Genomic DNA, 23,818 nt, shown 5'->3' with positions numbered 1-23,818 from the left:
TAATTAGGCTTTGATACCAAATTAGACTTGTCACCATATATAAAGATCATAAGTAAACCCAGTCACATTTACAGTCTGAAAAGATGTTTCCTTGATACTGGCATTAAGGATAACATGCAAAATATTTTACATGATTTAAAGGAAAAACACTTAAAATATGTATTTATTTATTTATTTATGGGGGGGTGCAGATGTTCGTGCTAGCAGGGCTATCTGGATGATAAGTTTTATATATGGCATCACAGGTTTTTCTACACTGGACCTTTAAACCAGCTTTTGCAGGATCGCAATCAGTGCACGTCTGTGAGTTTATCTTAAGCTTTTAACTATGTTGGAAGAGTTTTACTCCAATAAACTAAAAATGTAGGGGGATGCTGCATGGAGCTTTATCACAGGACTGGCACTAAATTCTCCATGAAGAAATGCACAATGTTTATGGCTACTTATAAATTCAATTTCTTTGTCTGAATTCTGGAACAACATTGCAGAGCATATATTTACACCTGGAACGTTGTGCATCCTCCTAAGTCTCTGCTCTACAACATAATCAAAATAATCTAAGATCAATTGTCTTCACAACAGGAAGCACTTCATTATACCATGATTCTCAACTTTTCTGCCGTGGAATAAAGCTATTTAAGACTGCATTTAATCATGCATAATATATGAAAGGCATCTAATTTTTACTTAGCTCTGTCATTTTAGATGTAATATTTCAGTTGATCTTGTAGTAAACCCATATTCTTTTCTGTTCCATCATCTCATTGTATAATCACGGATGACGGTAACATAACTACATTTTTTCACCTGTTCCACTCTAGTACTCCCATACTTATGCAGAAGGGAGTCTTGCAACAGTCAGCCTGCATTACACCTACATGACAAAAACAGACTTTCAAATCTAGTAATTAGCAAATTATCTTTAAAAATATTCTAATAAACTCCCCTAGTTCCTAGACCATAATAATTCTTAATCTTCTGTCATAAAAAGTAACTTGTTTCACTAAGACTTTTCAGCCATGTGGCAGCATACCTGTTAAGTAACTGATGTCTAAAAATGTGCAGCACTATACTCAGAGTACAAAACCAAATTGAGACAACCCAGTTCTAGACACGGGGAGTGGCTGGAACCATTCCCCAATTCATGGTGGCTTTCTTATGGGACAGACTAGTTACAAAAGCTAATTCTACCAAACTAAACCAAACCACTATGCCTTAGTCTTGAGTATTTTGTATAAAAAATACTGAAAACCCAAGTAGCTTCAGCTACAATAGATTAGCTTGATTGGTATCATTTCAATCATAATTTCTAGCACTCTGAAAGGGTAGAAGCCTTCTTTTCAAACCCTTAACTCCAAAGTAAATACGTCATTTAAACACAAAACATGTCTTATGACTTTTTAATCTCTTTCCTTGTTATCGACAGTTGTAAAGTTACAGTTGTCTTTATTTCTTCATAGGAAAAAGTACCTGTCCTGCAAACTCATACACTGAAAGCAGCATGCACCAGAAGGGCTTATGGCCATTGCTTCTTTAGCAAACAGTACACTCTAACAAGTATCAAAAGAGAAATGAAAACTATTCCTGGAATTTCACCTCAGGGTATTCACAAAATAATCACTTTGTGTCTTCCTTATCTGTTCTCAACAAATACATAATTCTAGTAAGATACCTTACATTCACAAATACTATGTACATCTGAAAGATGAAATAAGAAAGGCAATGCTGGTTTCATTAGGTTTACAATGGCAAAGATAAATAAGCGGTTTATTTATGGGAAAAAGGAAAAAGTACACCATCATGGTTTTAAAATATTGAAGGAGCCAGGCAGCGGGCAAACAGATTGCAATGTAAGATGAAGCATCACATGATGAGTAACGCAGCAGTGCAGACAACTTAGACTTAAGCATGATTAAAAAAACATAGTTCAGAGGACTGAAGATAAACAGGGAAGAAAAATCAACAAGTAGTCCAAGATAAAATCTTCACTAAAATATTGGAAAAGCAAAAGAAGTTCTTTAAAAGGTTGGAAACATGTTGGCAAAGAAGCAGCCAGACCAAAAAAGATTATGAAGAAAGTGGCAGACAGCATTGATACAGCATGGAACAAGTGAGTTAATTGCCTCTGAGTCCGGTATAAAAGCCACAAAACAGTTATCAGGTTTTTTTGGTTTTTTTTTTTTTTTTTTTAATGAGAACATACGCTTGAGAAAAACAGAGGGAAGAACTCAGGTAATTAAATCATTCCTATGAAACTCCAAAACCAAGAGTTATAACAGCTGTTGGCTTAAGGAAGTTTATCAAGGCACTGATAATTCCTTTGGTACAGACTGTCACTTGGAATAGCCTAAAATAATTAACTAATCTCCATTCCTACAGCTTCCCAACTACACACATCATCTCCTTAGTCATGAAAAATGGCAAGCAATTCCGTGAAGTGTTTATGTGATATATTGCATTATAGTAATCAGGAGAGAAATGGAATAATAAAATGTATTTCTACCACCAATTAATCGTGTCCTCAATGGAGAACAGGGTACTGGGGAAAAGTTCAAAACTGTCACTTACAGCCAGGAATACAATATGAGGTACTGCCCATATTCTCACAGACGTGTAGATCTAGCCGAAGCAAGTGAACAAGTATTTTACTATAATTACAGTAAAAATATACCTCCTTTTCATCTGCACACATCCATCAACACTTTTGGCACTATATGTAGCAAAGCTGATGTTTAATGTCAAAAGAGAAGATAGAAGAAGAAGAACATTAAAACAAACAAACAAAACCACAACAAAAACCACACACCACACCCACACACCACCACCAAAAAACACACAGTCCTCAGAATACTTAGAACCAAAAGCAGCTGGTTTTATGTTTCTGGTTTTATATTTTGGGGATGTGTTGATCTGTTCTGAGGAACTTTTCCTTCACTCTTATCACGCAACACCCCGAGTTTCTCCTGCACATCGCTTTGGGTTTGCACAAAGCAGCCAAGCCCGTGGCACCTGTGCAGTTCACTGCTCTCTGGGCAGAAAAGGGAAAGCTGAAGATTCAGCAGGTGTTTGTGTCTGACACCGTCTCACACTGATTTGAACTCAGAAAACATGATGATGAATGGAGAGAAGACAAAAGACAGAAACACGCAGGATTTTGTAAAATAAAATATGACTTATGAGTTTAAGATGATACCAGCTCCCAAAGAACTGTATCGTAAGCTCAAGGAACTACTTCATCTTTCAAAAGCACAGCATCCATCCAATAACTTTTTAAGTTCAGCTTTGCTGCGATTCTCTAAACATCTTGAAAAGAGTCCATGTTCTCACACCATATAACATCAGCACAGAAGAGATGTAAGAAAGACTCTCTCCAGCAGTGCAGGCTGAATAACTTAAGAAACAGGAAAATATATTTTTTTTCCCTCAGTAAACCATTCCAGCTTATGGCAGTCAGTGTTTTATGTGCTTTGTGAGTTAAAGGTTGTCCATCAGTATACTAATTAGCCACCTATAGACTCATCTTTTATGAATTTATCCTATCGTCTATTGAACTTCAGTCAAAAATAAAGATCAAGAGGTTAGTGATTTAATTTCTATATCACGAGCATGGAATTATCTAAAAGCAAAAGGAAAATAACTATTCCCATCTCTATAATGATTCATAGTGACATTTAAATGAAAATTGCTTAATTCATTAATCAAGGCAGTATTTCCATTTTTATATGTCAAAAATATTTGCATTAAAATAAGATAATTTAGTCGTCTTAGACCCATCTCAAAAATAACACTGTAGTAATATTTTTCAAGTGTAAAAAAGTAAAACTCCATAAATATCCATAAACGTAACACAATTAAGATAAATGCAAAATTAATTACTCTAGAATTACTAATTTACTGGCACATTTACAAAGTGCAAAATTACCATCTCACCACAAGACAGGGAAAATGAGTGATAAAAATATGGTTTTCCTGACAAAACTGATTTTTTTCAATATAATGAAAAACTACAATATAAGCTAATCTTTTTTAATTACAGATTTTATTCTAGACTGCTCAGTGTGTTAAGGAAGACAAAATCCCTTCATTGTGCTAACCCCAAAGGGCATCAAAACCAAATACCCCACTGTTGAAACAAAGTGAGGTAGAAACTAGCAAATAAAAATGTTTACCAGTGTTCTCTCTAAAGTGCCTCCTGCCTGCGCCAAATATTTACCAGTTAAAATAGTTTTAAATACTGTCTTATCCTTACAAAAAAGAATTAAAGAATTAACCTCAGATATCCCACTTTTTTTTCTTACACATATAAGAAGTTGTCCTGTAATCCCGTTGGGGAGACTGCAGTGTACAGCCCATGATATCATCCAGGTGGGAAGGGTGATGTGAAGATACATGAAATTTCTAAGGGCGTTTTTCAGCACTATATCTTGCTTCTCCAATTTCAGCTTGTTTTTTTAAACAAAACCTCACAGGTACAGAGCAGTTATTTCCTTTTTTCTTCCATACAATGTTTTTGTTGCATTTTTTCATCACAATGAAATGACCCAACAGAAATACAGGGCACAAGATTTTTCTATAATGTATTTCTGTAGCGCTTTGTGCTACAATGATTGCTGTAATTTAACCGTTATAATAAAAAATAGATTCATCAATAAAACTTCAGTTTATAGTATTAGTTTGGGACTGTTTATTTCTTCCATGAAACACCATTTTTGTAATTATATACTCAAACAGTTTGTCCTGCTGGAGTACTTGCACTCCATTGCCAGAACCAATCATCCAAGATATGCTCTGCTAGCAGAAAGGACAGAGAAATGTGTTTGATCCAAGAATACATTGCTATCTTTATTTAGACCAAGAGTAAAATAAAATATAAAGTGTTCTCTGTAATTTATTGTTTGTTCCCTTCAGTGTAACTAATTTTAAAACATATACAAAAGTTAATGTGGCATAATTACTTGGTATTGAAATCAAGATGCTATCTAAAATAAATGACTGCACTGTTGTCACTATCACTACGGCCCCGAATGACACAACGCTCAAGAAATAGGCTGAGAAGTTTGAATGTGAGCTACACAATATTCTTCTTTCCAAACTTAAAATACTACAAAACAAAACAAAACAAAAAAACCACACTACTGCTTTCCCACCCCCAGGGATTTTTAACTTTGCATCATCTCAAAGTCGAAAAGCCATCTCACGCACACATCTCACTCTGTATTTGTTCTTACACAAGTGCACTGCAGCTGTACAGAGCTGTGGTCCTCAGCTGCTCTTCCTACAAATCCTGATTCTACAACATTAATGTTTTGAGGTCCTTTTGTGTACATAGGAAGAACTGCCTGGACATTTTCATGAAACCTCACATTCAGAGTCTGTCTTCAGAACTAATTTAAAATTCGTTAACACGTTGTTTTTAAGCACACCTTAATCAATCAGTAAAACTGATGAACAGCAATGCTATGTTTGGAGTCGGATTCTTTCCACCCTTCCTATGACCCTCAAGCTGGTTGATCTCCAGTGCCAAAGACTAAAGTACCACCAGAATTTCAACATTATGAGATTCAGGCTTCAGTGGGTTTATGTTGTCCCTGGGATATTGCCCTTCTGCATAGCAAAAGCCTCAAATCTAAAAATCTATACGCACTGTATGTGAGCCAGTTTGCCTTATTCCCTCAGGAAATGAAAGTTCAAACCTTGTTGGTTTGGTTTATTTGGTTGGTTTTGGGGTTGGAGGTGTTTGTTGTTTGTTTATTTTTCCCCTGAAGCTCTAGAGATTCAGTTTACTATTTGAAATATTTTTGATCAGACATCTACAGTTTGAGCTAAAGAGCCCAGTTTTCTGCAGCTAACATACATAATAAATTTATTGTCTACAAAAAGGTTAGAAGAGGAAATGTTCACCTGCTAGTACGGGATGCAACAGCAAAAAAAAAAAAAAAAAAAAAAGATTTAGCACAGTAACACATACAACATCAGATCTGAAGCATCTCATTTTCACACAAGTGATTAGACAATTTCCCTGAACAGCTGCGCAATCACCACCAAGCTTAAAAAAAATCCAGATAAATAGGAAGATGGTTCCATACGGTTTTCAAGCCATCAGAAAGCCATCCCATAAGAAAAAAAAAAAAAAGCAGTGTCCGTAGTATGATCCAACTCATTCCTGTCTCCTGTCTCTCTCCTGTGCTTTGCTTTTACAACTATTTTTCATCTCATGCAACAAAACCAATCTTATTTAATCCAAGGGAAATAAGGCCTCTCTTAGGTTTTTGGTTTGGGGTTTCTGGCCTGGATAATTCTTCAGTCTTACAATTCTCAGGCTTTACCCCGCATGGTCACACAAACACTTGCCACAGCACGGTGGAAGGAAAGGAACAGGGATGGAAGAAAGGGAAAGGAGCACGCACCCGTGAAAGCTGGTGGGGAGACTTTTTTTTGAAGAGCCCGTGCCAACTCGTGAGCACACTCGAGTACAGGCAAGAGCAATTCAAAAGTCTAACACTAACAAACAAAACTGCAGTCTCTTTCTTGGTATTCACAAAATGAAGATTAGTTTTAAATATTTCAAGTTGTAGTTACGGCATCAAGTCTGATGCTTTATTACAGTTTCATTTCACACAGCTGTTCACAGTTCAAAACAAGAATGTTAACTAAATGCCTCAGTTAACTCATTCTCAAAAAGCCCATGCTCTTCCAGGAAGAAGCGTTCTCTTTTAATCTGCTTTTATCTCCCAAAAGTGTTTCACGTACCACTAGGCAAGTCATGATGATCCTGCGCTCTTGCTTTACTCAAGCAGAAATTGTGACCACCTAAAATCAATGCTGTCATGAAGAGGCTCTTTACCCCTACCCTCATTAGAAGCTGTCTAGAAAGATTAGAGAGCCTGTGCGCTTAAAAAGCACATTGCTATAGAGTCTATTTGATTTTTCTAGTCTTAACAAAACTGTTCAGCTGGGGGAAGGAGCATGATTTATTGTATAAAAAGTATAAATCTATTAAAATAAGAAGATAAAAGTAACTATAGTGTCCAAAGAAAATGAGATGAGGCAGAATAACTTTTGAACCAGTAAGTGTTAAAAATCCAAAAGGTGAGAGAGTGCTGACCAGCACTGTGTACATTTGGAATACATAATTAGCTGTCAGAGATGACAGAACAAGCAAACTAAGCTGAAAGTATTTTAGATTAAGCAGTCATCTTGCTGCCTAATTATACTGAAGTCAAATTCAAGAAAGGTGGGAGTGAAGAGGACGAATGGGGTATTTGCCCTCAGTCATCTGTGTAGGATGTTCTTCTCTTGTAATGGTGCTCTGGTGGCAGTTTAAGCTAAGCTAACATCCCTGGCCCAACATAACACCCGCTGGAAGCTCTAGCACAAAAAAAGGCCAGAGCAAAGACAGAACATTCTTAAAAGCACAAACAGAGCTCACCTCACGGCTCTTTTCACTGAAATGCTTCTGAGCGCTTTAAGAGCTACTACGGAGCATGACTTGCAGCACGCCCAGGTGGATGCAAACCACCGCCAAACTGTTTTGCCACCTGTTTATTTCTAGCTTGGCACAGTCACCTTTTGTGCAAATAGTTTGAAACCCAGCACTTGGGACCTGATGCACATCGTGACCCAGCTACAGGGTGAGGCAGGACAAGTGGCCATCTGTATGTCTTTGGGAGGCCAGTGCCAAACCGCAAGTGCTCCCCAAGAAACAGCCAGCCGAGGAGCACACTTCAAAACCTTCGCACAGGCAGGGCTAGACCATTTTGTTCATTTCTCAGAATGAAGAATCACACAGAGATGATAGTCTCCCTCCTACTCAAAATACTGATAAATGACTATTCACTAAATCCCTCCAAGAGAGCTATTAGCAGGCTCCTCCTTAGCGCTGTTCCTAACGCTCCCTCATGCTCCACAGACCCAACAGAGGAGTTTGGCATCATTTGTGGAATCACAAGAGGAGACAGCAGCTTGAAAACATGCTCTGTATAAATGCAGGTTATGCCAAATTGAGCATTCTCTTTAAGAGGATACCTTTTTTCATTATCTATGTATTAAATTGAATGTACACAAGATTTTGGAAAATGGACTAACATTACATGAACAGCCAGCACGCTATAGTGCATTTTCTCAAGACAATATTTAAAGTAGTCAATTAACAATAAGTACCACTAAACACTCTAAAAGTGAGATGAGTCTGAACACTTTTCATTCATTTTTTATATCATAAAAGTCCCAGTATTTATAAAATTTGAGAGTCATTTTCATAATTAAAAAAAATATTTAATGATATGTATTTACAATATGAAATAAGAACTATAAGTGAAAATTTAACAGGTGACAGTTGTGCAAATGGAATTAAATTTTAATTATAATCCGTTACTATTTGAACTGAGTGGTTTAAATCACATTGAAGAGTAAGTTTGACAATATGCCTATTTTTGTCAAAATAATTAATGTTAATGTAAAATATTAAAATATAATAATACCCTAAAACAGCGATAAGAAAGAAGGATACAAGAGGCTAATTTATCCTATTTCATCCTTTGAAAACTAGTGTTTTCTTTTGCCTGTGTGGAAAGCTATTTTATGTTGTTGATGGTGAAGACTGAATGTTATGTACTTTTGCAATGAAATCTAACACAAGAATTATTCTGTGAAGTGTATGGTTTGACTTTCTTCTCCCTGCCTGTATTTTCAGATAAGTGTTCCATATTTGAATGCGCTATCTTTAAATACTTTTCACTTATTTTCTCAGCGCTGAAGATGAACCATCATAATCGTCTCAAGCAGCAAATGCTTTTAGGTTTTCCCTAAAAGTCTTTATTTCCTCCCCTTTTTTCTTAAGAGTATTTTTTCTTTTTACTAAATTTGAACATTCAAAAGAAATTCCACACTGGCTAGACTTTGTGGACTTATAAAATAAATAAATAAAGACCCAACAACAACAAACCAACCACAACATACAAACATGCCTGAGTTTCAAAGACAGCCAAAATTCAAAGCATAGTTCAAGCTGCTTGATTTTTTGTAAATATTTATTTCAATTGTACCAAGACAATGAAGGCTCCAGATTTGCAGAGCCCTTAAAGCATGCATTTAGGAAATATAACAGCTGTTCCAAGTTTGGTACATACCTCCCTGAAAATCTTAAATACATATCCCTGAATCTCCCAAGCACAATCAACATGAGCTATTGCTCCTTCCTCAAAACAATGTACCTAGCAAGTTCATTTTCTGTATTGAAGTTTTCTTTAATACACATTAGTACTTGGAGACCAACAAGAGAAAATACGTTCTGAGCAGGGGAAAAAAAAAAAAAAAAAAAGATTGATTTACAAAATTCTTGTGATGTAATTGAAGTCTTCGTAATGAAGGCATTCCTGAACTCCTAAAAAATAAATTATTACGCATCAGATGAAAGATCTCCCTGAAGTTTTTGCTGCTTTTCTTTTCATTCTGTGGAAGTTAAACACTGAGAAACTCAAAGCATAAGAAGCAGCAAATGAGTTTTTCAGGTTTTGCACCCTTTCCCCACCTTTAAAGAACAGCTTCCTGTAGACTCAGTTCACCTGAATTTTCAGACACGTAAGAGTTAGATAAAGATTTAATCAATGCACTTGTGCTCCCTGCTATGATTCAGAGGGGTCTGCAGCCAAAATCCCTAACTTCCATTAAACCGATCTGTCCATTACACGGGCAGCGCAGGTATGAGAGAAGCTCATTGGACCTTTTCCCTTCATTTCTTTTGTTCACCAGCAACGTGCCTGGGGACAGTCTGAGCACTCGTATTGCAGCTCCATGATGGGAAAGAAGGCTCAGGATAAAAGAAGCCCATGGATGTTCCAATACACAGAAACTTTTTTTCCCCTCCTTTCAGAATTCATAGCAGTATCTTTTTACAAATACACACATCTCTTGGTAAACTCAAAGAACTAAAAAGCAAAGAAGCAATAAGTGATCCACCTGATATCTGCACTAGAATAGGTTTGCTAATCTTTCATTTGTCAAAGATCCTAATTTCTACACATTTGGCAAAAGCAAACCTCACGTCCAATGGCAATAAGCAAGAAAAATATTTGCTGTGCCTTTAATATTCCTCAAACTATGACTGTCAAGGTTATGTATTATGCTACTGAATATTCCACTGACTGTCTGTGGATTGATAACCACCTTTTCATTTTTTAGTGTAGTCTAATTTGCCAGCAAGTAAATAAAGCTCTTAAGGCTTTGAGAACAGAAATTCATCACTTACTTATGAAAGAGACCAGTAGAACTACGAGCAAAATTCAAATGATACCAAGATTAACTAGGAACAATTACAGTTAAAATATTAAATGTGAATATAAAAATATTACTGAAAGCCTTTCTTTTGTTGACAGTAATTAACACTATTGTAGCCATCTCTCTTTTATTCATTTTTGTCTTTATTCTGTCATTTAAAACTATTTATAGTGACACTGGGTTGGCTCACCATAGTATCCTTCCACCCACAACCATTTGTAATTTTTTTTCTCCACTAATTTTATAAACCTAATGGTATTTTTTTCCCTTTCCGTCTGCAGATAAAAAATAACCTGTCTTACTGTATGTAAAAAAAAAAAAAAAAAAAATCAAGGATCAGAATAGCACCCATTGGGCAGCACAGTTTTAAAGAGTGCATGTGGATATTCATTTTTTCTTCCTTCTAATTTTGCAGATGTAAATTAGCTCAATGAAGGAACAGAGTGGAGAGTGAAAAAGTCTTCATTCTGTATTTAGAAGTAGTGAGCCTAGCAAAGTAATAAGTTTTGACATTTAAGACCTTTCTATCCTCTGTTATATTAGATGAATATGAAATATGAATGATTATTTGCTTCTCAAGAATGCCATTCCCAATCTAGCATTGATCAAAGTGATAGAAAGTCAGAATAAAAATACAGTGTAATAAAATACACAGTGGACATTAAAGATGGTGTACATTTAAAACAGTCTTTAAAAAAATCAGTTCAAAATTCACCTGGAATATTCTTCCCTGTTGCCTCGATTTTTCTTTAGGCACTGTGGGAAGCCACTATTTTTCAATTTACAAGTCAACAAAAGTACAATCTAAATACTAAACCCCGCCATGCAAATGTGTTTTGTCCCCAGTAAATGATCTTAATTGGCACAATGACATAGCAGCAACCACCTCAACTTCCTTGATTTAACAGGTTTTACAAGAATTCTCCAGTATGCAAGAATGTAAACTGGAGATTACTTTGCAACAATTCTTAATTCACAGATTATATACTAAGAAATGAAAGGTAGAAAATCATGCAGATTGGTGTTATTTCAAAATCCCATTTGAAGCCATAGTGGAAGGAATATCAAACAGATTATTTTACACATAATGATGTCTGCACCAGAGACTGTAGGAAAACAAAATACGCAATGGACCTAAGACACTAGCAATTGTCCTACAGTATATTACATTTTATATATTTGATCTTTGATATAAAAGTAAGATAATTATACTACTGGGAAGTGTTCTGAGCTGTAAGGTACACAAAAGATCCAAAGCTTTGCAGGTCCTATGAATGTTTAGACAACAACCATATGGTTACCCATGATCAGCTCAATAACCTACAGATCCTGCAGATTAGTACTTCCACTTAGAGTCAAATGCTCCTGCAATATAATATGTGTTAACTGTATTTTTCATAGAACATATTCATTCAAGCCAGACTTCTTTTAAATTAAAACAACATTTTTACTCATTTAATCTAATGCAACATATATACTGTCCTCTAAATTCAGAACTGTATCGTTGGTCACAGACATGCACACACAAAACCAAAAACCAGCTCAATGCTATTAAGAACATAGATCCAAGACGACTGAACAGAAAGGTACATTTCTTTGGTTTTTTGATTATTTTGTTTTTGATCCTTCGTTGGGTTCCCATCTTCCATATCACAATTTTTTTGGTTTCTACTCCTCATTCATTAAATAAATGTCCCATAATTTGTTCAGGTCCCTTCTATATCACCTCAGCACCCTTTGAGTGCACTGGTTGCTCCAGTCCTTTCTTATGACCAGGTTTTCTCTGCCTTGCCTCAGTGAGGATACGGACTCTGCCCTGGAACCGCTCCCTGATTCTCATATAGGGATTTAACCACTGGCAAAAGTGACAACAGGTTCAAGTGTAAATGGGGGGGAAGGAAAGCAGCCAGTAACCTCAGCTGAATAACATGACAAAAATTGTCAACTCCAAGAAGAAAAGATGCCTCCAAAAGGTTACATAAAAACTTCTTTATCAATGAGAACATAAAATAATGACACCTTTCTAAAGTTCAAGTTTCGTTTAGTTTGTCTTCTCTGATTACACTTTCATATGAGCTCAGTGACATCAAAAAATTAGTTAAATTCCAAATGCACCCAAGAAAACAGTAAAGTCCTTGTGGGTCATTTGTAAATAAAAGCTACATTCATTGACTACAATATTCAATATTAATTCTTTACCGAGCTTTTATGAACAAGGTTATTCAGAGCACTGCAAAATATTCCTATGGAGAAAGAAACTACCTCTGTTTAGGACCTTTCGCTCTCAGCTTTGGATTAACCTGCCACGATCTCTGTGCTCATCCAGCCAAGTTCATTTTGCACTCACCAACATATCCCTTTATTTCAAATAAAAATTAATGTTTTGATCAGGACACCAATTTATCAGTATTTGCTTGGAAATACAAGGATGTACATGTAGTTTCATACTTTACTTACATTCATATGTACATACACATGCAAAAAACAAATCAATAGTAAATTGCATCTGTTGATATTACACATATAAACCTCAAAATGTGTGTGTAAAAAGATATGTACCCACATGTATATATATCCACATACTAAATTGTGCAAACCAGATATATTTATGAATAAGCACAAACATTTCAAACATACACATTACACTTTTTTAACTGTGCATAAACATGATTATCCTAGTAGTATCTGAAAATAGTTTAAAGACTGGTGTAAAAATCATTGGTGGAAAAAAAAAATCCATTGCTCTTCATTGCAAATGTTTGTTAAATGTAAATGCTGATATTCTGCTTCTTGGAAGAACATTTGTCTGCATGTGGAATTTCATGATAAAAAGCTTTAAAGGCCCAGGTTTCTCTAGATAAACCCCACTGGCTTACTGATGCATGAATGCACCGAAATTGAATTACCGTACAACAGCAATTACTTTTCACAGTAGAGTTATAATGAGAATCAGCTTCACAATGAATACCAGGTAGCTACAGTAGGAAAAGTTAATAAAAAGAAATCTCTTATTTGCATTTTCTGCTGCATCAATGATAGTTGCCTTAAAGAAAAATAAACCTTAACACTTGATTTGCCATCTTACAAGTAAATTGACAATCGTTTTTACAGGATTGTCTTTACTTGCAAAGAAACACTAATGAAAATAGAAATTTAACTGCATACCTAAAGTTTTAATAATAGTTTTCTGAATATTCTCTAATAATCTATTTTTCATTTTGCTTTCTTTTTCACTTCCCTCTATCTTCTGTTGATTTTTTCCTATTACACCATTAACTAGGAAAAATAAAAGCACCAAATGACCAGTTTAATTTCACCTCTTTTTCATTACAAAGTTTGTTGCAGCAGACTTTTCTAACCAAGCATTAGATCATTGTGCTCTATTCCTCTTCAGTTTCAAATGATTGGATTCACTGAAGTATCATAAAGCCTTCTAAAAATTATTTTAAAAATATAAATAAATCACAGCTAACTTTAAATCAAGACGGATAAGCACATTTCCTATTAGTGAAATCACAAAGTCCAGGAAAATCAACCAAAGCAGCACCACAAGTGACAGCAAGCTACGCAAGGCCCTCAGAGGGGTTATTTAGGTTTGGCTATAAAATTAAACCCACTGCTGAACAATGCAGGAAACATTTCCACCTACTCCACCTTATAGGCAGTAAGATTTTTATCCAACTTGAATGTCTTAGTCTTAAAGGCAAATGGATACCATCGACATTTGTCACAACTAGAAGCAAAGCATCAGCAATATTGAATCATAACTGCTCTTCAGTGGTTTTAACTTCAAACATGTCACAAATATTTCAAAATAAAATCGGAAGTTGCCTCTCTGAAATTTGGTCAAGTAGGGCAGTATTAGGAAGGAAATGGTTAACAGGAATATCCTGAACTGACATAAATCTGAGGTAATATTGAACACTGGGGAGGCGGGGTGGAAAAAAAAAATACTTGCTTGCAAGGATTTCCATCAGTAAGTAGATGACAAAAGGTTATATAATTGGTTTAGCACTTCCAGTTTTCCATTTATTTTATGTATCTGACAGCACAAAAATAGGACATTCTGTGATAGGATAATTGCATACTGAAGGGTAATTCAAACAGGGGATGAATATGATAAAAATCGCACTGAACCAACTAATCACTATGAAAAGCGATGAGACAGAAAGATAAAAATTCAACCAGAACATAAAGGGGGGGAGGGAGAAGAGAGTTCAAATGTGATTAGTAGCTTTGAACAAGTTAATGTGTTTGAAAGCATCAAGCAAAACAAAAAATTGGAAGGTCTTTCCAAGCCATCCTATTTCCATATTTCCAGGTCTTTCTTCTTGGCCTTTTCTACAAATTAAACATTTTATATACTGTAGCATTCTGAATACTTGTCACAGATTGCTACATCTGTGAGAACCTGAAAAAGTATGATGATTAAAATGTTTTATCTAAACCATATTTTAAATCAAACCATGGATTTTGATGTCTACTTGAAGCTAATTCAATGAGCGGTGTAGGGTAACAATTTGGGGTCACACTGAAACACGCTTTCTGAGTACTCGGATGTGAACCCTTGCAATGGTCATCCCATTATTTCTAGCGCTGAGAAATATTTTGTAAGGTACTCTTCATTTAGTATTGGCCCCAATATTTCCACCACTGTATCTAAAATATTACTCTGAATTCTAGGTTTCAGTGCTCTTCATACAAGTTTCCATCAAAAGCTTATCTCAAAATTCTATTATATCAGAAGCAAGGTGATGCAGCACTACTTTGCCTCAGTAGGGAGCAGAGGTCTTGGGTCCAGAGGATCTTTGTGACTCCTTTCTCACCTCTCCAGATGTGAGGAGGGAAGCAGCTATGATGTACTAAAGACAGAACTCGTGCAAAACCTGCACTGTACTGAAGGATTTTGTACTCATCAGGACATAAAATACCAAGCACTACTTACCATCAGAACATAAAAGGTCACTCACTATATCTCTAGCAACCAAGACAGACCACTTTATGTAATTATGCAAAAAATAATAACCTTATTGGAAGGTACACTAAACAGGTCATTTTTCAGAACTGACCCTGTCCAACACTCAAGCTTCTAGCTTCCTTTCTAAAGATAGAAACCTCCCAGAGAAGGGTCTGGATTTCAGTCACTTTTTCCAGCACTAAAACCCTTTGACACAATACTCTAGGCATGGCTTAACTTCACAGAATTTGGGCTTGTTTTTACCCTGAGCATGATGGCCTATATTGGTCCTATTTTTTTTTTCCTAAGATAAAAACATCATCTGTATGAAGAGACCGAATCAGTTCGAAACACTCACAAACATTAGAAAACATTCACTGCAAAGCTCTAATTGAGAGACAAACTGCTCTTCCCAAGAGCACAGAGCTCCACTTTCCTCTTGTGCGCTTGCAGGTCACTTCTCGCTCTACACAATGCTGCTCCAAGAACAGCTATTTCACATCATTATGATCCCAGGGCACCAGTTTTCTCTGCTAAGGAATAAGGAAAACAATCCCCACCCCAAGTCAATATTCTGCAGGCTTATAGAAGCTGTTGTACACATCTTAAAGTGCAGTTATTCTCTGAAAATCAGACTAAAAATAGAATTGCTGGTTCCATGTTTATTGTCTTTCTCTGCTTTCCTGCCAAGTGTGCTCAGTTTACAAGCTGAAATATGTTTTACTTTGCTGCCAACCCAAAAAATTCAACCTCTAAAACATCGCCAAATTCCTTCCTCCCTTTTGCACCACAGCAAAAAATAAAAGGCTGATGGAGAAATTGTATCTAGAGCTACACAAATAGAATCCCTGTCCTTGGGTGCTGCCTAAAGCTCCACAGTTAAGACACAAAGACCTTCAACTCAATTGAGCAGACAAATCTGGCTGAAATAGAGTAGCTGGTAGTAAACAGCATCAGCAAAATGTACTGTTGGTCTGTTGATTTAGGTGATGTAACAGGAACTACTGTTGCAGTCATCTAAATTTCTAGCAAAAAATAATGTAAACTCAAAGCTACAACAGGAAGACCTGTTATTCTTTAGGACATGCATGTTACAGTGAACTCCTATTCAATATAGTGTAACACAGACATCAGAACTTTTTTTAATGGTAAATCTAATCTAATAGGATGCCAAAGCTACTAGAAAAGTGTGATCAGAATGGAGACAAAAAGAAAAAAAAGCTCCATGTAGCTGTACGTAGAACAATTAGAGGAATTTTAGACTTAGCCCCGTTTGAGGCACCTACGTCTTCTAGATTTGAACTAAAGGACAGTTATTGAACTCAGAAGATTCCTTGCAATGCTATAATAGTGAGCAGTGAAATTAAGTTGCTTTAGTTTAACAGTTTGACATCTGACATTTTCATGAACAACCACGTGGAGTTATGTTTTACTGAACACAAATGATACCTTACAAATTCATTGGGAAACTGGTAGTCCAAAACTAGTTACACTCTCTTGCATTTCTCTCTTGATGCTATAAATAACTTCTATCTATTCTCTTGAGCACTGATCCTAAAGTATTTCTGAACACTTTAGCATTTCCACGTCAGGACCTTCAATCACTAATACACCCGTCAGAGCAAAGCCTAAATTATATACTTAGTTTTACATCACAGAATGAAATAGCAGATTGATCTGCTGCTTACCCTTACAGCTTCAGACTTTTTGTGAAACATTTCTTCCATATTCTTTGCTAACTTTTTCACAAGCTGAAGGCCATCAATTTCTTCTATTGCAACATCTTTCTCATATTCTTTGTATTTCTAGAAGAAGGAAAAAAAAAAAGAAGAAAAAATAATTAGGGAAAAGTTATTCGCAGTGAACCAGATGAATTTTTGACAACTAATTATTAGTTTCATATTACATTTTTGCTGACATTCTTCATTTGTTTGACGTTTATATGCGTGACAGAAGGCTGTTTTGTGCCAAGATGCTGTCACAGGGATAGAACAACTGGGTTAGAACATGAACTTTGTTAAGAAAATATAACAGAAATATTTATCTTGTGCACTGTAGGAAAACTATAATTCCCCTTCAAAATGTTTAAGTTGTCCCTCCCTGCAACTGTACAACAGCCCAAAAAAGCAGTAAAAAACCTTTATATTCCATCTAAAGGTCATTGAAAACCAGTGATATGCTTGGCAATTCACTCCACCTTAGCAACCTAGAATCTTCCTCAGCTGAACTTGTAGATGTGTATTTCATGAACTTTATACCATATTTACATTATGAATACTTATCATACAAGTTAATCTAGACATTCTTAACTTTCCATGTAAAGAAAACCCTAAATACACCACATAAACACAAATCTTTATCTGAAAGCAAGCCTAAAAGTACCCTTTGTACAATATGGATGAGCATTAGCTTATAGACTCTTTTCGAGGTGTGAATAACTCTCAGACTGACTAAGCACTAAAAATACATTCAAAAGAATTTTTAGCCTATATTTCCTGCATATCAACATTTCTTCATCAGTGTTTACAGTGAAGCTTGTAAGAATATCATATACTAGAAAAGCGTAGTATTATTTGGAGTCAATCTTCGGAACATTTAACTACTGAGAACATCCCTATTTCCCATGTCATTCCACTATAGCCTGTATTCTAAGAAGTGATGGCTTTCAGCCTAGTTATGGTTTGCTTATCTCTATTTAAAACACGTATGAGTTGTGATGAACTAACCATTGCCCATTACCAAACCCTTAACCCAGGGCTGTCAAACTCATCTTCACCAAGGCCACATCAGCCTCGCGGTTGCGAGGACTAGTTATTATATAACTAGGACTAGTTATTTACATTATTTAGTCCTAAAATTACATGTGGCCCTTTGAAGGCAACCGCAAGGCTGATGCGGCCTCCGGTGAAAATGAGTTTGACAGCCCTGCCTTAACCTATTCCCATTATTGTACCTCCACGACACTGTGAGGCAGCTGAAAAGCATACCTGGCTTCTGCCAGCTTGAGCCCCACGTGGGGGGGAATTAAAAAAAAAAAAAAAAAAAAAAAAAAAAAAAGAAGTCTTCCAAACCTATAAAGTAAATTCTTAGCGCAACCCACAGCACAACACTTGAGTCATTAAAATGAGCTGGTATCATTTAAAATAAATAAATAAAAATTCGATAAAACTTTCCTACAGAATTACAATTTTCTCCAAACTTTATATAACTTCAGAGAGAGAAGAAAGAATAAAAGTATCAAACAGTGGCTCAAAGCACCTGTATGAACACTAAAATGATCAAAACAGTGAATAAGTTAAGCCCAGTCATGCTCTGGCTGGTGATGGAAGGAAGGAATCAATTGTAAGCAAATGCCTGCACATACTGTACCCATTTCTTCTGACAAAACTAATTTTTCAAGCAAAGTGACACTCTGGACTTGCTATAGTCTTCATGCTTCTCTGTAAAAACTTGTGTGAATATTTTGATAGGCAAATAATATTTGATAAAATATTAGTTGCAGACAATTTCATAAGAATGGTAAAATACACAAAGTTGCCAGTAAATATGTAGGACACTATATTTTTTTAATATTCTGTAATTTTTCCCTTTTAATAATTATATATTTCCTACACTATTTCCAGTTATGAGGCTCTGTTCTAACTGAAATTTTAATATTGGTCCAAGGAACCTAAGAAACGTCAAGCAGACCACTTGCATTTTGCTCCCTAGAGGCAGGAGGAGAGATTTTTTTTTCCCCTTCTTCATCTACATTTAAATGTCATAAGCAGAGTCCTGATTTCAACTTTGCAAGCCCATTTATGCCATTACTAAACTCCACTCTGAAAAAATTATTTTAGCATAGCATGGTTATTTGTCTAAAATAGAAAAAATATTGGTTTTTTATTTACTGGAGAAAACATAATAACACAGTAGACAACAGATAAATAAACATTATTGTAATAAATACTAACTGTGATAAAATGTAGTAAATTAAAAGTCAATTGAAAACATTCCCAGTTGATGTCAAAGTCTGTTCACATCCCACAGGATTTGAAGCTTTAGTGAATTTAAAACAATGAAACAAAATGCAGTGTCATGAACAACTGTCGTATTTATAGATCAAATATGTATATAGATAGAATACAAATCTAAATCACTTATTTCAAACTGCACAGATCATGTTCAGCATAGCAAGTTCTGATGAAAATGGTTTCCTTCAGACTTGACCTTTGAGTTCTTAGAAAGTATTCTAAAATGCATCACTTCAAGAGACTGTTTTCAGGTCATGAGATTTATTGATTTAAGCATTGCCATCAAGTGAAGAAAACCAGGAGATTATTCACTGCCTTTGTCTGAAAAGTGAATGGCACAGTTGAAGTCAACAAATTTTCTAGAGAATCATACCATATAGTCTATCACACTATTGTGAGAACATATTAAAAAGTCATCCTTCTCAATTTTTACTAACTGGTGCTTTTGAAAATTAATAATAACTTGCACTCAAAATAGATGGGAATGATGTATTAACTGACGATTTATGATTTTATAATTATGCTAGTTCATAATACGTAAATTCATTTTTTCCTAAATGCTAAAGTTCCAACATTTAAAAAAAAAAAAATCTAAAGGAGGAAACAGAAGATATTATTTAAGTTCTATTTAAAAGACCACACATCTTGCATAGTGCATGTCTAGTTAATTGTTGGAAACCCATTTGCAACAAACTAGTATTTACTTGATCTGCAAGACCTTGGCAACCAAGAGGTTTAAATAATAAGAGGTTTACATAATACGTATTTTACATTCAGTATATCATTTCCATAAAAATACTTCCATTATTTTTTCAGCCATCAATGGAAGGTTCCTAAACAGGAGAAATTATGTGGTTGGAAAAAACACCAGCTGTTTTCAGTATCCTTGTGCTCTAGCAATTATCGCTGGAGGAAAGAAGTGCCAGCATAATCCGTGCATGGCTACGCACTTTCTCTTAGTACTCAATGTGCATGAGACTGGGAATTTAGATTCAATCTAGAAAGCAGTTGAAAGCAGCCTTAACTTTGCTATAAATAACTGACTTGCATAGCAAAAGGGTACAGAAAGTTAGAGTTACAGTTGGACATTTCTTTACATAAGTGGATTTCCAGTTGTCTAGAAGATCGAGCAGATACAACTTCCGATTTGCTGCATTATTAAAAAAACAAAAACAAACCAAAAAAACACAAAAAACAACCTGAAATGCTGATTCTTTCTGCTTGCAAAAATCAGCATTTGCTAAGAAATTCTCCAGAGAGACAAGATCATTTATCATTTGATAAAGCACACAAAAAATACATTATTTCCTCAGTATCTGTTTTGCCAGATCATTTCACATAAGCACCAGGGTAAGACAAACAGTACCTCACTGTCAGAACTTTTAACACTGTTCATAGATTTAGGCGTGGGGCTTTTTTCTTGCATGGTAACTTAGCATCTAGAAATAACACACCAGAAAGCAATCTATACAAAACTCAGGTCCGAAACATTCAATGCAATCCAAGTATTCCGCACCAAAAACCACACAGCTTCAGTGACCAAGGCAGGAAAAGAAATACCCTCTTGAATCAAGACAATTTCAGAAAGGTACCATATGCCAGATACAATTTGAAATTTTGCTCCTTGTTTTTTCTCCAGTGACAAACATGATCTTTGTATTTTTATTTGTATTTGTACTTCTCTCAACTTTTATTGAAATCAAGATAATTGCCTTTATGCCATATAAGAATATATTTCAAGTTACTTAGAAGTGTGTAAACAGTCCTTAGTCTCAGTCTTCCAACAAGTCTGGAGCTGCTTTGTACATGTACAGAACAATACAGCTATTAATGATGAAAATAATTCCCAATTCCCAGGATTTTCAGAGCAAATAAATTTCACTACCATCCTGATTAACGACACTTATTTACTCAACAGGAATATCGTAACAATCCTTGAAAAGTAATCTGTCAGTTTGTGTTGCATATTAGGAACTGATACATGCCTTTGAGCTGTACTCATAGCTATAGCTTACATAGTTGCACATACTTCATAAATATTGCTATTTGAGAGTTTTTGTCACATGTTAAATATATATGTGCACGTATACACTTTTTTGTTTTATAATGAAAGAGAAGAACTAGCACGCAAATGAAAGATTAAATATCCAAACTACTCATTATTTCCATGAAAAAAAAAAGTTTACTCCGTGACATTTGGGGAGAAAAACACAACAACAACAACAACCACCACCAACAAAACCAAAAACCAACCAAACAAAAAACCCCACAAAACAAACAAAAAACCACCACCAAACCAAACACCCACACACCACAGCACACACAACGAAAAAACAGCACACCAAAACCACTTTCAGATGTTCAAGTCTCAACATTTTAAATGTAAACTGAGGTTACAGAAACATACACTTTTGATTAAATTACCAACTTTTAATTTCAATTAATATCTATTGCCCAGGAGAAAGGCTGTGCCATGTATTGCTCAAACTGTTCAAACTTGATTCAGACACTCTGCCATGAAAGTCTTACCAGTGACCCCCTCTGGCACACAAGTGTTGAAGTGTCACATGAGTTCGTTGGCTTATTGGAACTATTTTTAATTAAGTATTTGAAATGTCCTGACAATCAAGTGTAATCAACAAATGAGTCTACAAGGCTGCAAAAAGCCTGCAGCTAAACCAATTTGCAGCTCTTTAGTTACAGAGTCAAAAGCAAGGGCGGTCTTAAACAGAGATCTTATAAGCTGTAAACTTCTGGATTTCTTCATTAATGTTAAGTTTCCAACCCAAAGTAACCTTAGATTTTTAGGTCGAGTTCTTCTAGAGTGTAGGGATCAGGGGGTTGATAATATACTGAATTTTATGCGTCAAGAAAAATGCATTGGGGCTTTCTGTTCGTGGTTTGGTTTTGTTATGTTGTTTTTGTCATTTGTTTGGGGGTTTGGTTGGTTGGTTGGTTTGTGCTGTTGTTGTCTTTCCCTTTCACTAATCTATTCCTCATCACAATCTAAAAATAAAGCTCACATTCATTTTTTATGGTCTTCTCATTGTATAATATTTTTTAAAATTTATACGTTATTAACACTACTGCACAAAATTTACAACAAATGGCATTTGTTCAGGGTGTTTTAACACCTGCTTTTTACAGTGTGATGGGTTTGTTTTTTTCATGGTTTTTTGTTTGTTTGGCAGGGCTGGTTTTGGTTGGGGTTTTTTGGGAGTTTTTTTGATTGGTTGGGGGGGGGGTGGGGGGTGTTTGTTGATGTTTTGGTGGGTTTGTTGTTTGTTTTGAAATTATAAAACCCCAAACCTACAATATACATGGAGTAAACTGACAATGCAGTCAAATTAAGTGCTGCCTTACACCATTAACAGTTCTATTGAAATTAGAGGAACTATGCACAGTGCAAGGCTTTCCACTATAATCAAAACATGGCCTCTAAATCAAGACTAAGGATATAAATTGCTCTTGATGTGGAAAAACTATCACAGCATTTTACAAGACAATTTTATTTTAAAACGATACCCCTGTTCAAATTGATGGGACACAAACTGTGAAAGCTCAAATCTTAGGTGATGCGAGCTCCTGCTCTACCATGCTCACACACACCCCTTCTGCATGGGAGAGATAGCAAAGCAATTCCTAGCAGAAGATTTGAAAATATACAGCACAGCCTTCAAATGTTTCATCAGAAGTGAGGGGTCACTAGTTATATATGCACTGTTGGAATAAACCTGGATTTTAAGCCACATAAAATGCAGCCTCCAGAATGACATGTGCCTGTGAGTGGGAATCTGAGCTTTTCCACTGAGCAGAAGGGTACTCAGATGGCACTACCACAGCAGAGCTATCAAATACAGATGGTGCCCTCCTCCGATAGACTCATCTGTGAATCTCTCCCAAGTAAAAAATTTTGTATTTCTGATTATCCCGTTGACCCCGTACTGGTGTGATTTGTTTTGTTTGTTTATTTTAAACTAGAGTGCTGCTGTTATGTTTTTATTATCTGGTCCTCCTTACCTTAAAACATTTGCAGTGAAGCAACTATAAAGACCTTAAAAAAAGCAACAGTAAGAGTTATTTTTATTTTGTTGTTGAAGGCTGGTGAGCATTTGTAAACAAAATTATTTTAGTTCAGAGCTGATGTAGAATTTTTCACCCACGGAGTTCCAAAGGCTTTATAAAAGGAGCATCTATGATAATCTCCCTTCTGTACATGAGGATACTGAAACAGAGATAAATTCAGTGACATCCCCAATGTCACACAACAGTTCAGAACTACAAAGAGAATGAGGTCTCGTGGCTACTCTTCCAGTGCCCTGCCCAACAGACCACAGATAACTTTGTTGAGTTCAGCTTGATCTGCATGGGCATATGAGTCTCAACAGCGTATTCCTCCTCACCTTGACATTAGAGAACTCCTTGATAATTGGGAGTTTGTGTTACACCACATTACACACTCCTATTAACCTTTACTGAACCAATTTGTGTTGATGAAATCCATCAGCAATGACCAGTGTGACAGCACACTCATTTTCTTTTCTGCAGAGAAATGTTTATTCACTCCATCAAA

General features: G+C 35.7%; 1 protein-coding gene across 1 annotated transcript in view; it reads right to left on the bottom strand.

Moving 5' to 3' along the window:
* CACNA2D3 (calcium voltage-gated channel auxiliary subunit alpha2delta 3) overlaps positions 1 to 23,818 on the bottom strand; it is a 437,844-nt gene that overhangs the window by 325,948 nt on the left and 88,078 nt on the right. Inside the window, exon 3 of the mRNA XM_065642557.1 lies at positions 16,921 to 17,037. Within this exon, the coding sequence (XP_065498629.1) occupies positions 16,921 to 17,037 (117 nt within the window). The remainder of the gene's footprint in view (positions 1 to 16,920; positions 17,038 to 23,818) is intronic.

Source organism: Caloenas nicobarica, chromosome 11 (genome assembly GCF_036013445.1).
Source record: "Caloenas nicobarica isolate bCalNic1 chromosome 11, bCalNic1.hap1, whole genome shotgun sequence".
In the NCBI taxonomy this organism is placed as follows: domain Eukaryota; kingdom Metazoa; phylum Chordata; class Aves; order Columbiformes; family Columbidae; genus Caloenas; species Caloenas nicobarica.
The sequence above is the reverse complement of the archived record's forward strand: the minus strand, read 5'-3'. Positions and strand labels throughout refer to the sequence as shown.